Source organism: Marmota flaviventris, chromosome 19 (assembly GCF_047511675.1).
Source record: "Marmota flaviventris isolate mMarFla1 chromosome 19, mMarFla1.hap1, whole genome shotgun sequence".
In the NCBI taxonomy this organism is placed as follows: domain Eukaryota; kingdom Metazoa; phylum Chordata; class Mammalia; order Rodentia; family Sciuridae; genus Marmota; species Marmota flaviventris.
In genome coordinates this window covers 30,361,463-30,378,303 of record NC_092516.1, presented here as the reverse complement: position 1 = coordinate 30,378,303, position 16,841 = coordinate 30,361,463, and the positions used below count along the sequence as shown (strand labels likewise).

The 16,841-nt window shown below is 55.1% G+C and overlaps 2 protein-coding genes across 2 annotated transcripts; both read right to left on the bottom strand.

Moving 5' to 3' along the window:
- Positions 1 to 889: 889 nt before the first annotated feature.
- On the bottom strand, positions 890 to 6,029 carry Spacdr (sperm acrosome developmental regulator). Its single transcript, XM_027952972.2, has 3 exons — positions 4,956 to 6,029; positions 4,352 to 4,687; positions 890 to 1,371 (listed from the first exon to the last, which is right to left on the bottom strand). Exons 1-3 carry the CDS (start codon positions 5,016 to 5,018, stop codon positions 1,138 to 1,140), a joined length of 633 nt encoding a protein of 210 aa, XP_027808773.2. The 5' UTR covers positions 5,019 to 6,029; the 3' UTR covers positions 890 to 1,137.
- Positions 6,030 to 6,234: 205 nt separating this feature from the next.
- On the bottom strand, positions 6,235 to 16,525 carry Tsc22d4 (TSC22 domain family member 4). Its single transcript, XM_027952971.3, has 5 exons — positions 16,046 to 16,525; positions 14,565 to 15,605; positions 12,189 to 12,349; positions 7,212 to 7,260; positions 6,235 to 6,906 (listed from the first exon to the last, which is right to left on the bottom strand). Exons 2-5 carry the CDS (start codon positions 15,324 to 15,326, stop codon positions 6,697 to 6,699), a joined length of 1,182 nt encoding a protein of 393 aa, XP_027808772.1. The 5' UTR covers positions 15,327 to 15,605; positions 16,046 to 16,525; the 3' UTR covers positions 6,235 to 6,696.
- Between the last annotated feature and the right edge of the window lie 316 nt (positions 16,526 to 16,841).

Here is a 16,841-nt window from a genome sequence, read left to right as displayed (position 1 = left end):
TTATTTGTAGGTGAAAACAATAACTTTATTTATTTTTTAATGCGGTGCTGAGGATCGAACCCAGTGCCTCACACGTGCTAGGCAAGCGTTCTACCACTGAGCCACAACCCCATCTCCTATTTTATTTTTTTTAATCTTTGAGACAGGGTCTCATTAAATTGCTTAGGGTCTTGCTAAGTTGCCAAGGCTAACCTTGAACTTGGCAATCCTCCTGTCTCTGCCTCCAGGTGGCTGGGATTCCAGGCATGTGCCACCATGCCTGGTGGGTTTCTCCTTTTGTTGGGTACTTCCAGTCCCCCACCACAGAACCTCCTTCCAAATCTCCATGACCTCTCTCAGGGCTGTCGGTCCTGCATTGCTCGGCTGGACACATCCTCCCCCTTGGTCAGCCATAGCGCCTACCTGGTCTCCCCAGCCCAGACCTCTCCCGTAGGTGGGGTCCCTTCCCAGAGTCTATGTGGCCTTCAGGGACCTTGGAAGGGTAGCACTCAGCTCTTGGCAGAGCACAGGAAGCCAGACCAAAGTTTTTTTACCCAGCAGATGAGTCTCCCACAGCCCCAGTGTGCATATTCAGAATCATAAGTCTCCAAGCTCAAGTCCATAGACAAGTCTCATAACCCACCCTGAAGACCTTGGGGGGATGGCTAGGGTGCTTAGCAGGTTCTCCATGAATGGCCATCATTGCTATTCTGACTGGCCAGGCAAAGTTGCCAGGGGCAATCCAGCCCTTAGAAGGATATGGGGGTCCAGAGCTGGAACCCCTGCTCTCTACAAACAGATCCAGGGAGGAATCCCATACACATCTGGGCCCCCAGCTCAGGTACCCCTTTTTCCTAGCCCACCCAAGCCCTCCTTATTACCTCTTCTGTTCATAAGCAAACTCTACATATACTCAGAAACATTTGATATTTATTTCTCAATATTTTGTTATTATTATTTTTTTTTTTTTACAAATTGAATAAACACAATAAAGGGGAATATGTGGGGCCCCAAGCCTGGCCTTGGGTTCCCGTTGAGATGAGAGGTGACAGTATGGAAACACCTCCTCATCCATAACTTCTGGCCTGCTGCCCTGATCCCTCCTATCAACCTTACCCATGAGAAAGGTGGGCGCTTTCTGAGGTTCTGAGGTTCTCCCTAGAGGGGACTTTGGGCATCCTGCTTTAGGCCCTGCACTGATTCAAGCTGGGAAGAACTGTGGGTCCTGATGTGATGCCGTCTGCATCTCTCCTGCCTGCAGGCCAGCTCCCGCAGTTGTTTCCGAATGGCCCAGAGCACCAGGTACACTTCCCGCAGCATCTCAGCCTCTGGGGTCTCCAGGGGGGACTGTCTCCTTAGCTGGGAGGTCACTGAGGTCGAACTCACAGATGACTGTAAAAGAAAGAAGAAGCCCACGAGTCTTGGGAGAAAGCGCCCTGGGTTCAATCCCTGGTGTGCAGACACACAGCAAAGGTCTCCTATTTGGCTGGCTCAGACGGTGCCCCTTCCAGGAAGCCTTCTTAGCTTGCATTAGGTTTTCATTCCCTCTAACCTTTAGTGTGCCCTGTGGACTCTTCTGTTTTCTCCACTAGAATGCAACTCCCAGAAAAACAGCTACCAGTTCAGACCTACCTTTGAGTCCCCCGTTAAGGGTTTCATGGAGAGGGTGTAAAAATGAAGGACGGAATGAATGATGCCTTGACTCTCTCTCCAACCCAGAGTTCACTCCAGAACTCTGTGCCTCTATGCCCCACTGCCACCAGGACACCTCCTTGCAGATGTCTCACCAACACCTTCAGCACCTTTAATCACCTCCCTCTGTCTCTCCCTCTCCCTGTGACCTCCACCCAACCAACCTGGCCCAACAACCCTACCACCTAAATATCGCTCAGATCTATTAACCTGTTGACCCAATGCCCCTCCCGGAGTCCAGAACATCCTTCTCTCTGGACTGGATGGTGCCAGCCTCCAGGGCATCTGGTCCTCTCTGACTACCCTCCCCTTCAGCCAGGTGAACTTTTAGAATGATTATTAACGCCGTCATACTTGATTCAAGGCCAAAATTAGTGGATTTGGTAATGACCTTGACGTTTTTCCTTTTTTAAAAATTAAACTTTTTAGATGGGTGGAGTTGCGCATGCCTGTAAACCCAGTGACTCCAGAGGCTGAGGTGGGAGGATTGCAAGTCCAAAGGGCGAGTCTCAGCAACTGAGCCAGGCCCTAAGCAACTTAGCAAGACCTTGTCTCAGAATATAATATAAAAAAGGGCTGGGGATGTGGCTCAGTGGTTAAGCACCCTGAGTTCAATCCCTGGTACCAAAAATAAGCAAATAAATAAATATTATATTAAATTAAAATTAAACTTTGTATTTAGAGGCAATTATAGATTGACATGAATTTTAAGAAATAAATATAATCCTGCGTATCCTTTACCCAGTTTCTCTACAATATCAAAGTCAGGAAATTAACATTGCAATATCAAAGTCAGGAAATTGACATTGATACAAGCCACTCACTTTATTTAGCTTTATTAGTATTCATGTGTGTGCATGTGAGTGCATATGTTTGTACATGTTTAATTCTACAAAATTTTGTTACAGGTATAGGTGTGTGTATCCAAACAACCACAATCAAGATCCTGATCAGCTATCATCACAAGGATTCTCCTGTTGCCCTTTTATAAGCACCCCACAATAACCCCTAACAAACATTAAACCACTATATGATTTTTCATTTCTACAATTTTGTTACTTCAAAAATGGTATTACAGGCATGGTGGCACACAACTGTAATCCCAGCAACTTGGGAGGCTAAGGCAGGAGGATAGCAAGTTCGAGGCCAGCCTCTGCCACTTAGTAAGACCCTCAGCAACTTAGCGAGACCCTGTCTCAAAATAAAAAATAAATGGAAAAAAAAAAAAGAACTGTGGGTGTAGTTCAGCAGTAAAGTGCCCCTAGGCTCAATCCCTAGTACCAAAATATTAATAATAAAAAATAAAAAATAATGGTTTATCATACAATGGAATCATACAGTAAAGAACCTTTTGGGGTTGATTGTTTTCATTCAGAGCATTTCCTTTGAGATTCATCCAATTCATCATTCATCATGAATTGATGTCGTATACATCAACAGTTTGTCCTTTGTACGGTTGAGTAGTATTTCAGGATGCTATAGATTGGACTTGTTTTGAGCATGTACCCCCAAGGGTTCATATGCTGGAAGCTTGAATCCCAGTTAGGGTGATGTTGGGAGCTCATGGGACCTTTAGGAGATAAGACCTAAAGGAAGATGATTTAAGGCATTGGGAATATGCCCCCAGAAAGGATTAAGGCAGTTCTTAAAAGTGATCCTGATCCCTGAGTCCTTCTGGCTTCCTATCTTGGCAATGTGTTCTCTTCCACACACACTTCTGCCATTGTGATGCCATCTGCCTTGAAACCCTCACTAGAAGCTGAACACACAGTACCACCTGATCTGGACTTTTAGCCTCCAAAGCTGTAGCTAAACAAACTTGTTTTCTTTATAAAGTATTCCAACTCAGGTATTTTATTATAGCAACAGAAAACAGAGTAATATACAGGTATGTATATATCACAGTTCAACCATTCATCCATTGAAGGACATTTGGGTTGATTTGGGCTATTACAGATAAAGCTGTGAACAGTCACATATGGACATTGTGGGAATATGAAATTGCATTTATCTGGGATAAATGCCCAGGAGTTCAATTGCTGGATCATATGATAATTGTGTATTTAGGTTTACAAGAAACGTTAGTATTCTTTTCTAGATTGGCTGCACCATTTTCTAGTCCCAGCAGCCATGTGTGAGTGCAGGGGAGCTTTTTAAATCAAAACCTGATCATGTTGCTCCCCTGTTCAAATATCTTCAAGGGCTTCCATTGCTCTTAGGGTTAAGTACAAATTCCACAACTTGGTCAACCTCTGCCTTATACAAAGTAGCCCTTCAGCCAAGATTGCTCCACGCACCTCAAGCTACCATGGCACACACCTGCTATCCTCTCTTCACAGAACACCCCTCCCTTCCCTTCCACCTTGTCCTAACAACACATCCCAAGGCAAGTGAACTCTTTCAGGTCTCAGCCTCCCCGTCTCTTCTGCAGGAAGGCCTTCCTTGATTCTCTGGGTCTGGGTACCCACAGTTCCCCCCCACTTCCTATGACATACCCCTCAGGATACAGAACAAATCAATGCTCATGATCTTTTCTATGGTCCCATCCCAGGTCTGGGTAAATCTTATCCACTATCGTATCCTCCATGCCTGGCCACAGAGGAGGCACAAGAAATGTTGAACAAGTGTGTGGAGGGAAGAAAAGGTCCCTGGGGGTTGGGGACGGTGAGGAAATGCTAACCTTCCACCTGCACATCTGCCAACCACTCTGCAGGGCAGATAACATGAGTGTGGAGACCGACTGGACCGCTGTCTGGGGCAGTCGTAGCAGGGAGCGAGGCTCAGGACCCAGCTCCAGCTCAGTCTCGTCCACGGTTTCGTCCATGGTTTTCGCCAGCACGTAGGCCTCAGCCACCTCAGGGTGCTCTTCCAGAGTGGTGACCTTAGCCTCTTTGGGGGGTTCGATCAACTTGACAGTGTCCAACTCCGTAGTCTCCTCCACCCCCTTGATTTCTTGTTTCTTGGAGTCAGTGGGTTCCAAGATGATTAGCTTAGCTCTGCGTCTCCACTGAAGAACCTGAGAAAGAAGACCCATGAGAGGCAGGAGATGGGGGGCCAGCAGGAGCAGCAGTCAAGGGAAGAAAAACACCCAGGGAGGGGTATAACCCCCCAGTCCTGCCTTCTTCCCCTCAAGCCCCTCCCTGGATCTCTAAGCCCTGGCCACCTCCCATAGATTTAGTTTGGCCACAAAAGATGGAGGCCACGTGGTGGGGGGCACTAGCATCTAGAAGTGACCAGGACCCTCAGCCCAGCACCAGGAGGACCAGGCAGGATGTGAAACTCACCCAACAGGTCATTCTTTGCCAAACTCGTCTGATCCAAAAGATGAACCTCATGATCACAGCCATCGTTCCAGAACCCCAAGTAGGGACAGGGCCAACATGTGGGACGGGGAGAGGGACAGGCTTTTGGGCATTGGATGACACACCACAAGGGTCTTGTAGGAGCTGAAGAGTCTCAAGCACAGCAGGGAAGGAAGGAATAGGAAATCTAGGGGCAAAGATCTCTTCAGCAATTCATCCCAGGTCCTTCCTCCCCTCCCTGGGACAGGGAGAGGAGTCAAAATGCAGAAGAACCTAGGGTGACAGAGAGTTCTAGTCCATTGTGAGAGCCACCTGGCCCTGGTCCCAACCCCCGAGGCCCTTCCAGGACCCACGGAGCTCATTGCTTATGGCCTCGACTCTTCTTGCCACCAATCCAGGGAAAGGAAAGTGACATTGACTGAGTGTCTGGTATGTGCTAGGCGTTTTCCATGTACTGTGCCATGTGATCCTCAAAACAGCCCTTCAAGATTGATGTGACTGTCAGCACCACTGTATACCCATGAGAAATCCGAGATTCAGAAAATCTGGAGAATTTGTCTGAGACTGTAAATCTAAGGAGCTAGAAGGCAAGGGGCCCAACCCAGGTGGGCCCTGGAGGACCGGCTTCTCCACACCTCTCCCCTCGGGTCAGGGTCTCCTGTGGCTCCTCTCAGGGTTCCCCTCAAGCTGCGACTGCTGCTTCTCCCCGCTCCCCCACTAGATGGGGTCTTTCTGGCTGGCTGCTGCTTTCTGCCCGGGACCCAAGCCCAGGCTGCCAGGGAGGGGCCTGCTCACCCACAGGGCCTGTCCTCAGCCAGCTGGGGGTGGAAGCCACGGCGGCCAGCCAGGCCTGGTGAGGGCACTGTGTGCCCGGGGAGCCTGGCCCACACCCAGCCTTGAGACAAGGGGCCCATTCAGGGCCCCCCGCTCCACCCCCAATCAGCCACCCGGATCCAGCCCGCAGAGGGGACACGCTGGGAAGCTGGGGGTGGATCCTGAACAAACACCAAAGGCCTCATTGTTTCTCTCCCCCCACAGCACGTGGGCAGACGCCGCCCCCCACCCCACTCCTCTGCCCGGCCTGCCTGCCCCCTTCCCAGGACCCGAACCACTGACTCCCATTTCCTGCACCTCTGTCTACCATTCTGCCTCAGCCACGTGACACCTCCCCAGCCTTGACAGGATCTCCAGGGGAGCTCAGGCCGTGGGAGCAGGCCTCCACACAGGTCTGGACACAAGCAATGCCATGCCAACCTCCAAATTCAAGTTTCTTCAGATTTTTTAATTATAATTATTATTTCAATAACAACCTGAAACCCAGAACTTCCAGACACTGTCCATATGCCCTCCCCTGGGCAGTGGAGAGGGAGCACTTTGAGGGGAACAAAGTGTGGGGGGGATTGTTGCCAGGGAGCCTCCGACTCCCCCAAGCCATCTACTGCTGGGGAACCCAGAACACTGACACCCAGGGAGGGAAGGGGCTGGGATCTCTCATGGAGGGGGCTCCATCTAGCACCCCATCCCGAGCCCTCCCCCCTCCATCGAGGCCAGAGGACCAAGGCGGGGACGGGGGCAGGGGGGGAACAGGCCAGTACTGAGCCTTAAAATCCCATCCCTGGGGGTCAGGGGGCATTAAAGCTGCATAGGAAGAGGGGGCAGGCTGCTGGCGCAAAGCCTGGCAACCATGGCAGCCCCCAAAGGCACATTGTGAGGGAAGGGAGGCTCAGACGGAGGGCCCGTTGGGCGCAGGGGGCCCAAGCCGTGGGAGCCCCGAGGAGGGCAGCTGTGCCAGCTGCTCTGGGCTGGCCAGGGCACGCAGCAGTCCGTTCTCCTGTTCCAGCGCGGCATTCCGCTCTGCCAGGTCTCGGATCTGCTCCTTCAGCACCTCCACCTCCTCCCGGACCGCAAACATGAGGTGGGACTTTACCAAGTCCTGGGGGTCCAGGGACAGGCAAAGAGTCAGGGCTGCCAGACCACCCCATCGGAATCCCGCGCCCAGTGCCTGAGGGTGTGTGGCTGAGACACTCCCCTGTGCCAAAGGAGGAGGGGCTCCAGAGAAGGAAGGGCATGAGGCAGAGGGTAGGGGGCAAGGCTACCGGCAGGGGCAAGGGCAGGGGGGCAGGGCTCACAGACAAGGATGGGGCCGGGGGCTGGTGTTGGTAACAGGGAGAGTAGGGGTGGGCGAAGGAACTGCTAAAGGGAGCCAGGGCCTCCTGGCACCAAGATGTCTCCTCTTACCATGGCTTGTTCGATCTTGTTGTCAATGCCAACCAGGCTTCCGGAGCCGCTGGAGAGACACAGGGAGGTGAGAGGTGAGGAGGGGGCCAGGCATCTGCACAGCCTAGCCACTGCCTTCCTCGTGACAGGCTCTGGCCTCCTCCCCAGCCCCCTGGTGACAGCCCATAGCCCTCCTGTACCTGTGACAGTAGAGAATCAGGGGGAGCAGGGTTTTGTCCATTCCCCGGCGGGGTGAGGGCCGCTGCCCAGGGCCCCCCAGGCCCCGGTGGGGTGAGGGTGCAGGTGCCCCTCGGATTGGGGATGCTCCCCGTAGGGAACTAGGGGAGGAGACACAGCCCCTTTTTCGGGGTGGCCCCGGAGCCATCCCCACTACTCTGGTCTCGAAAGAGGACACCAGGGATTTGACAGAGACCCCTGGCTGGGCCATCCCTGAGGGGAGAGAATCCTCAGGGTCCCCCAAAAGGAGAAGGTTGTATTGAAGGAATGCTCGGGGGGCTCAGAGCCCCCCGGCAGAGCGGGGTCTGGCTGGTGCCAGGCAGGCAGAGAGGAGACGGGGCCTAGGGGGTGCTGTCCTGAAAGATATACTACACCGCCCCCTAGGGCAAGGACCAGCTGCTATTGGCTCCTCAGGGACACGGGGACCCCCCTCCCACAGCTCCACGGTGGGCGGGAATTCCCAGACACGATCAGTGCCAGTGTCCCCTTCTCACCCTGGCGCCCATCCCAGAGCCGAGGGGAGGGGGCAGTGGAGGGAAGTCAGCTGGTGGCCTGGATCAGGGGAGGGGCTGAGGGGCAAGATGCCTGGGTTGAGGAGGGGTGGGAAGGTGAGATGGCCCTAGGAATCATCTCCCCACCTGAGGCCTTCCTGCCCACCCTGGGCTATGACCGGCCTCCCTCGAGGCCTTAATTAAAGGAGAGAAGGGTGGCGGGAGACTCTGATATACTTGTGTGCTCCCCCACAAACATAGAGCCGGCATCACAGGTGACCCTGAGAACCTGGGCCAGAGGGTCTCCAGCACCATAGTGAAGAAGAGGAATGGGAATGGTTACTATGACAATGGAAACCTAGATCTGACCACTGTAAATCAAATACAGCCTAAGGATCTGGACCTGGGTCTGGGGTCTTCTTGGAAGGAGGCAGGGCTTGAGGAGAGGTAGGAAGGTAAGGTTTGCGTTGGGACTTTTGAGCAGAGCCTTTGAACAGAGCTAGGAAGAACAGGACAGGGAGCCAGGGGCAGTCCTGGCTGCAGTTTTCTAAAGGGCCACCAGAGGGAGACTCAAGCCTGGCCCAAAGGTCCCTTGGGACTGGCTCCTGACTGGCCCTGGGGCAATGGCTCTTAATCCCAGAATCTATAGATCTCCTTCAAACCCTCTGGTGGTCCAGGGCTTGCACAGGACTTTGATCTCTGCCCCATCCTCCAGGGCTCCCTCTTCCACCACCCAGGCCCCAGGCCCCTGCCTCAGCCTATAGTTCACAACCCACACTAACCAGCTTCCACCTTGGCCCCTGTCCCCTTTTGGAGAATCACCAGTCCTGTCCCCCCAACCCCCCCACTGAGCCTCTCAGAGTCAGGGCCCCACTACATTGTATCCCATGTGCTGCTGCTCCCCATAGGCCCTCCCTCCTGGCTGTCAGCTCCAACTTGCTTCCCTGTGGGGGGATCAGCACTCAATCCAAGGTGACCCTGGCCTGAGAACCTGCTGCCAGGAAGGGAGCTTGAGAGAGCTGGGAATTTTCCATTTCCTTTCCAAGCTCTGGGTGCAGAAGGCGCTGACAGGTAGAGCAACCAAGAGGGTGACCAGGCCCAGGAAAGCAGAACAAGTAGTGAGCAAGGACACCTGGGCCTCCAGGGGACAGTAGGGAAGGGCGGGCCAATCGGTATCAAAGCAGTTTTCCATCCATCACACCTGGGTGGAGCCTGGGCCACCACAGAAAACCCAATACCCTCCCCTCCCCAGCACATACAGACAGACACCAGAGAGGGACAGATACACAGAAATAGGAGCACCAGCCGGGCCTGGCAGACACTCAGGCAAAGATGCCAAGGAAGTCAATCATTCTCACCAGAAATCAAGGCCTAATACAACAATAAACATTTGTTGGCTGATAGATGACTATCTCCTGTTTGTCTAGCGCTGCTGAGTTTTTGACAGGACTTCCCCTGTGACATTCTAACATTAACACTTCAAGGGACCAGAACTCTGATAACCCAAGCCCATCCTCTGAGAACCCTTGAGTGAGGGGACCCTATGCTAGCTAGTATTCCTAGGCCAGGTCAGGAGCAGGAAGTTGGGGCTGGCCACATAGGATTGGCCCTCACCACAGGCCCCAAAGCAACTTGGTGTGAATCAAAACAAAAAAAAAAAACCCTTCCTCAAGACACTTATTGCATCTTTCACTACATTCTCACGACTTCAAATGTGGACTGTGACTTCTAATTTTGAGGCACCCTGTGGAGTTGTGTCGTGCATGACATGCATAACTGGGGACTCCAGCCCCACAGGACTCTTGGGTCCTGAGGTGAGGACAGTCCTAGAAGCTGGTCTTCCCCTTTGAAGGTCAAATAAAACAGTTTCAACATGAGAATCAGATGAAGATCTGGGAGAGGTGAAGAGGTTCGGATTCCAGGAACAGGGACGAGCCCTGCTCCCTGATGACTTCTAGGAGCCCCCAGGGTCTGGGCCTAAAGCCAAGAAAGTGGCATCCGGCTACCCTGTCTACACTCCCTCCCGGATCTGTGATGTCTTTGGGGGTGGAGCCAGCCCAGGGAGGGGGAGGGGGCTGGCTTCTTGACCCACTTGGGTGAGCTGTCCCTGCCTCTGTCCTAGAGAGAGGACATCCTAGAGACAGTTGCCACCTCCTGTAGCAGAGAGGGGAGAACATGGCTGAAGGTAGTCAGACCCCCACTGCAGTCCAGCCACACACTGGCTCGGTGACCTTGGGCAAGTATCTAAAACTCTCCTGTGTCTCAGTGTCCATCTGGAAGCTGAGAGGTGGAGATCATGGGATTGCTTTTAGGGTTACAAAAGATAAGAGACAGTACCAGACCCAAAGGACAGCACTAGGCAGAGAAATGTACTTTTTATCCCCAAGTCCCTGGGATACAATCCCTCAATGCCTGGATCCTCCAGATTGGCCATCTACTGTCACACCTTAACCAAGTAGCTCCCATCTGCTAGGCCCTGTGGGGGACACAGAGGATCTTCAACCCAGGAGCCTGTGGACAGTCTGAATCCATCAGGCACCCTCTGTTCTCCCACCCCAGATTTTGAGGACTAGAAAGACAGTGTCCAGGATCCAGACACCTAACACCCCAGCCCACTTTCCCTTTCAAAAGAGAGGTCCCAAGCCACTTGATCCCTGGTTTCCTGGCATTTCCAAGAACACCAGACAAGTGACATGGGGTCTACACACCCCATTCCTAGGGGGCAGGGGATAGCCCAACCCAAACCCGCTGGTCCAGCAGGGTGGGGTCCAAGGGGCTGGGCTGGGCCAGAGCCCCAGAGCCTTGGAGCCAGGCAGAGTAGAGTGGAGGCTGGGAGCTGGACCGGTCAGACTAGGGTGTGCAGAGGGGGTGGGACAGAGGGAGAGAGGGAGGGTACAAGTCAATAGAGCTGAGAAGGCCTCTGAAGGCAGAACCCTCTAAGGCAGAGAAAGCCAGAGGCTGAGCTATGAAATCAACAGGGGTGGAGGAGGGACAGGGAGCTCTTTTGCCAGGGAACCTCCCAAATGGGAGGGGGAGAGGGTGGGAAGCGCTGAGAATAGCAGCAATGGGGGCAGGTGACTCTCTGGGCCCTGGCCGACCTCACACCTCACACATTCCTGGGAGCCAGCTGGGAGTGAGTACAGAAGCCACTCTGCCCTGTCCTGCCCTGCCTGGAACCAGCCCCTCACCCTCCATCCCAGGGGCTCCTGGCTGCCCCAGTCCTCTTCTTTGGGTCCCCACTCTGCCCAGTGCCACTGGCCTTTTTTTTTTTTTTTTTTGTGGGTCTCAGTCTGATTCCAGGGGGTGGCGCCACCTTAGGGGAAAATAGGAAGGCGCAACTCCATCTGGAATGGGTCCCTCCAACACCCACTCACCCACTAGTGAAGTCCCACCCCTTATTTCCTTCCAAACAGGAAGTCCCTCCCCTCAGGGCCTCCAACAGGAAGTCCCACTCCCCCCTCCAATAAAACTAGTAGCTCCCTAGCCCTTCTCCTGGGTTCCTATCAGTCCACAGCCAGAAACAGCACCCTAGCCATCCAACTCGGAATTTTGTTCCTCCCTTTTCAGCTGGCTGACATTCCTGTGAATGTTGAAACCTGGCCCTCAAAACCGGAAGTCCTGCCCACCCTGCCACCGAATAGTGCATTCGATCCTAAAGGGCAAAGCCAAAAAGTCCTGCCGTCTTGGGCCATCCTTGCTGCCAGGCAGCTGTGCCATGGAAGGGCTCGGTCTCCGTGGTGTTCCTAGCTCTTGTCTTCTGACCACATCCCTTCAGGGAACAGAATTTCAGAGCAATGCTTTCCAGGTACTCAAAGTCTCAGGACCCTAAGGGAGTCTGGATGGACTATAAGGAAGTCCCAGGATAATCCATGAGGATCCGAAAGTATACTACTGCCTTTGCTGGTAGGGGCAGAGAGAGACGGAGCTGGGAGGAGACTGATTCCCTATTCTCATCTCTAGTGTCCTTGCCAGCGGGTTCCTAGGGTTGACCAGATGTTCCGTAAATCTGCAAGAGTTCTGGAATTTGACAACAATGACTCCCTTCAAACTCTAAAAAAGTCCCTGATGTGACAGTCCTAAGTCAGGGAGTCCCACCCAGCTCTTTCCATTGGGAGGGAGTGGATCCCAGATCAACTTTGCTCAGTGGTTATGCTCAGGCCAGCTCTCTCTGTTCTCCAAATTCACCTCCCAGGACTGACAAAGGCCAGCAGCATCATACAGCTGCCCTCGGTGCCTAAAACTGAAGTTCCACCACATGGAGCCCACCTACCTATCATCATCGCTGTCCAAGTGACCACTGATGGCCAACATGGAACGGGCCAGGCTGAGGCTCTGGGCTGCTGCTGCTCCAAAGGGGTCTGGAGACTTGTGAACCAGACTGGCATCAAAGTAGAGGGCCGGGGAGCTGGGGCGGGAGTCAAATGGGGGCACCTAGAAGCAGAGGTGGGAACCATCACGTTGAGAGAGAAATTGGCCTAGTGGTCCTCTTTCCTCCCCACCTCCCCCACTCCTTCCTAAGGAGCCAGGACTCCTGTCCCCAGCAGCCCTTCCCTCCTTCAGCCCTGACTGAAGGCCTTGGGGTTACAGAAGCAAGGAAAAACAGCATCACCTCAGGACTGGGGAGTGTGACTTCTGGGGTATCAGAGAGGGGCTCTGGTTTGCATTTGGGAACTTCTTGCCCTCAGGACCTCTAATTAGAAACTACTCAGAATATCTGCAATATATCATTGACCTTCTTAAAGCCACTCAAATGTCACTTCCTTAGAGGCATTTCCCCACCGTTCACAAGTCTAGTAAACTGTGTCACTTTTTTATAGCACCTAATATTATCTGAAATTAAAGTATTTATTGTGTCTCCCCTACTAGAAGGTAAGTTTGTTCTGTAACTATTTGTAGAATGAATAAATCCTCAGAAGCTGGTCCTCCACCCCCCACCCCCCACCCCGACTCCAGCTTCTCCTCTTAAACTTCTCAGGCTTCAGGTGAAGTTCAACAACTGCTCTCTGCCCTGCTTTGGGGTTGGGGGGCATTGTGGAGGTGGGGAAGGAGGAGCCTGGGCGGGGACCACACAGTCCAACAGGCGCTGGGGGTGGCTGCAAGAGGGCGGGGGCGACAGGAACAAGACAAGACGCCTCTGTGAGGCCCCGGGGAGGCCCTAGCTTCTCGGAAAAGCCAAGAACAGAGAGTCCAGGGTGGTTAGAGGGACAGAGCAAAGGGGGGCCCAGGTGGTGCCCCTGACCTTCCTTCACCTTCCCCTGGCCTCTGCTGGAGGCATGGAGCGGGAAGAGACATGGGACACTAAAAGGGAGCCAGGCTTTTGGGCAGGGAAATCGCGACACAGTTGCATGCACACAGGAAACGATCAGGACATGGCAGGGCGGAAGGAAGGGGGTCACTGGCACTGAGGGGAGAGGAGCAGGGTCTGCAGAACCCAGAGCAGCTCAAGCAGACTTAAGATTGGTGAGCAGAGGGGGCTTGCTCTAGAAGAGTCTGGGGTCAGGGACTAGAGAACTACAAATTCTCTCCTGGGGTAGGAACTGAATGGAAGAACTTCAGAAAGGGGGGGTGGGTAAGTGCATAGGTCATGAAAGGGAGTTGGAGGCCAACGAGGGGTGGGGGGAGCCGGTCCTGACTGGTCCTGACAGGGCCCAGACATCCAGGCTGGGGATATTTTTACACTGTGGTTTGTGCCCAAGGCCAGGAAGGGGAAAGAGCCCTCATCCTCGAACTCCCTGCCCTTCCTCCAGCAGCCCAAGGTGTTATTTTTTCCTCCAGGGCAGAAGCATCCAACCCTCACATCCCTGGCAGCCCACCCCCTACCCCAGGGACCCAGGCATCCTGCCCCCAGCCCAGACTTGTTCCTCTTTTGGAGACAGGAAGCAGAAAGAAGTAGAGGATTTAACTCCTTCCCTCCTGCTTCCCAAAATTCTCCCACTCCACTGTGGTGAAGTCACCTCCAGATGTCAATCCTGGAGAGGCCCAGGTGCACGGGACTCAGAAAGATGACCAGGGTGGAAAAAGACAACCAACCAGCACCACCCCCCATTCCTATAAAAAGTGCCCCCCACCCAAATCCTTGGTTTCTCAGAAAAAAACATGGCTTGCTGCAAAGCGAGAGATTGGGCTGGGCTGGGAGGCTGGTGGGAAGAATTAAGACCCCCGTGTCCAACACAGGGCTGCAATGGAAAGACTTACAATGGAATGCCTACCTTTTATGGCCACCCCAAACCCTGGCAGCTCCTCCCTCAGAGGCCCAGCCAAGCACCCAGGTGGGGCCTCCACCCTCATCACCTGGAGCCAGGGGGTAGAGACCAAAGCAAATGGTGAAGGCTGAAGTGAGCCTCCAACAGGCTTTATGGAAACAATCAAGGGCCAAGGCAACAACTTAAAGACCAAGGAGAGAGAAAGAAGGTGTAGAATGCAGAAGGAGCCTAGAAGATAATATAAAGGAGGGACAGACTTCAAAGTGTGATGGCAGGGAGAAAAAAGAGGAGCGCTCTGACCTACCTGACAGACCTGACAGTGGAGCTGGGGAGGGCAGGATGGAGGAGAGGCAAGGAGGCTCACGATGGGAGGTAGGCCTACTAGGCCCAGAACTAAGCACAGCCCCTCGGGTGTTTCCCTCAACCTGGAATACAATGCTTACCTGCCCTGTCTCCTCTGGAGGAACCAACTCCATCCTCAGCCGTTGGGCTCCATCTCTCCTCCGGGACAGTGGAGGGGTCCCAGCTGCGAACCCCCCAGCCTCTACCTCCACCCTCAGGGAGGGCAGGGGTGTGGCAGCCAGGGATGTGCCGGTGCTATCCCCAGTCCCAGGCTCTGGGGGGCGCTGCTGGGGTGGGGAGGCTGATAGGAGGGGTGTCTCCGCCTTGGCCTTGCCAGGAACCGCCAGCTGGCCCAGTCCCCCAGTGAAGGAGCGGGCTTGAGGTCCAGGGGAGGTGGGGGGTGGGCGGAGCCAGGAGGTGGGGCCCTGAGACAGGCCTGACTGTGGCATGGGGGCACCCAGGCCCAAGCTGGCCAGCTCCAACCTGGAATCCAAAGATCTGCCCCCAGTGCCCCCCGAGGCCCCTCGAATTCCCTCCAAGAGGCGGCTGAAGCTCGGGGGCTCCAGGTCTCTCTCGTAAACATCCACACACGTCCAACGACCTCGGCGATAAGGCTCTCCCAGGCCGTGGGGCAGCTTCACCACCCGGAAACGGGAGGCAGGGGCCCCGGGTGGTGGGGAGCCATTCCGGGGGGTGCTCCTGCCCCCTGGATCAGGGTTGGGCTCCCCGTTGGGAAGGCGTGGTGGGGGCCCGGTGGGGGCCATTGGAGCAGGGGAATCTGAAGCCCCTGGGCTCCCTGGGCCCTCGTAGTCCGTGGTGACGCTGGTGATTTGGAAACTGCTCTTCTTCTTGCCCCCACTCATGGTCCCTGGGGCTCAGAACGAGTAGGGGTGGGGGAGGGGCTGGGCTCCTAGAAGGGGCTCAGGCACCCCTGGAACAGGGGGGCCACATGGCGGGGGCATCAGGGCCCCTAGGGACGTCTGGGTCCGACATGGTAAGAGGGCCTTGAAAGAACTGGGGGTGCCTGGTTGGGGACGGGAGAACAGGGGAGGAGATGTGGCGGGAGGGGGGGGCAGGGGCAGGGGCAGGGGCAGGTTTTTCCTGCTGCTGTCGCTGCTGAACTCCAGAGCTGAGTTTGCAAACTGGAAAAAGAGAGAGAGTGTGTGTCAGAGAGAGAGAGAGAAGAGAAAAAGCAGTGGGCAGGCCACCTCCGGGGCTTCCTCTCTGGGGAGCAGAATGGGGGAGGAAGGGGAAACCGCCAGAGACCCAGAGACAAAGAGACAGGCAGAGATGACAGACACCAGAATAGAGGGGACAGGACCTAGAGGGCATGCAGAGCAGGAAGAGGCAGATGAGACCCAAAGTTGAGCATTTCTTGTCAGGGATTCAAACTCACCGGGACTGACTTGCCCGGAGAGCACGGGACTCCCGGACCTGGGTGAACCGGGTTGAAGCGACTCCTCGCCTGGCCAGGCCACCTGGAGACCTCTCCTGGGCCTCCAGGACCCCCACCTCGGCTCCCATATCCCTGGGACAGGCCCTGCCCGCCACCCCAAGCGCCCCGCCCAGCCCCAAGACCTACCTCTCGGGTCTCAGTCACCAAGCTGAGCCAGGGGTCTCAGCGACTAAGATGTCGGGCTGTCCTTTTTCTGGGGCCGCCTGTCCCCAGTCAATGCGGGGGACGCAGGCAGCGATCAGGGGCTGCCCGGAGTTCTCCGGAGGCCGCACCTCATCCTGCAAGGCATCTCCGTGGAAAGTTTGCTGTCCAGAAAAGAAGGAACCCGCGCCTCCTCGGAGGAGTCCAGGCGCGGCCTCTGCAGCCCCACGGGTCTCCCGACGGCTGTGGGAGGGGGCAGCTCAGCCCCCAGCTGCTCCAGGTGGCAGCGGGTCTCGGCGGTCCCGGACAAGTGGGGTCTCCCAAGGCTTTTCCCGCGTGGCCCCGCTGGATCCGTCTCTTGGTTCCTCAGCTCTTCTCGGTCTCTGTCTCTGTCTTTCTCTTTCTGGGCTGTTGACAACCCCCACACCAGGAAGTCCTGCCTCCTCGGGCCTGCTCACTGCTCCTCCTCTCCTCCTCCTCCTCCTCCTTCCCCTCTTCCTCCCCTTCCTCCTCCCTCCTCCCTCCTGAGGCTCCCCGCCAGCTGGCCCCGAGCCAGGCCTGCCACAGCCGCCGATGTTGCAGTTGCTGCCGCTGCCGCGCGGCTGGGGCCCCAAACAGGCTGCCTTAACCCCACACCTGCTGGGCCCCAGCCGGGCTCTTTCTCGGAGGGAAGGGCTGGAGAGGGCGGAGAAAAGGGGGAGGAGTCTGCGGGGAGGCAGGGGATTCCCTTACTTGTAGGCACTGGCTGCCATTGGCCTGCAGACTGACCGAAGAAGAGTTG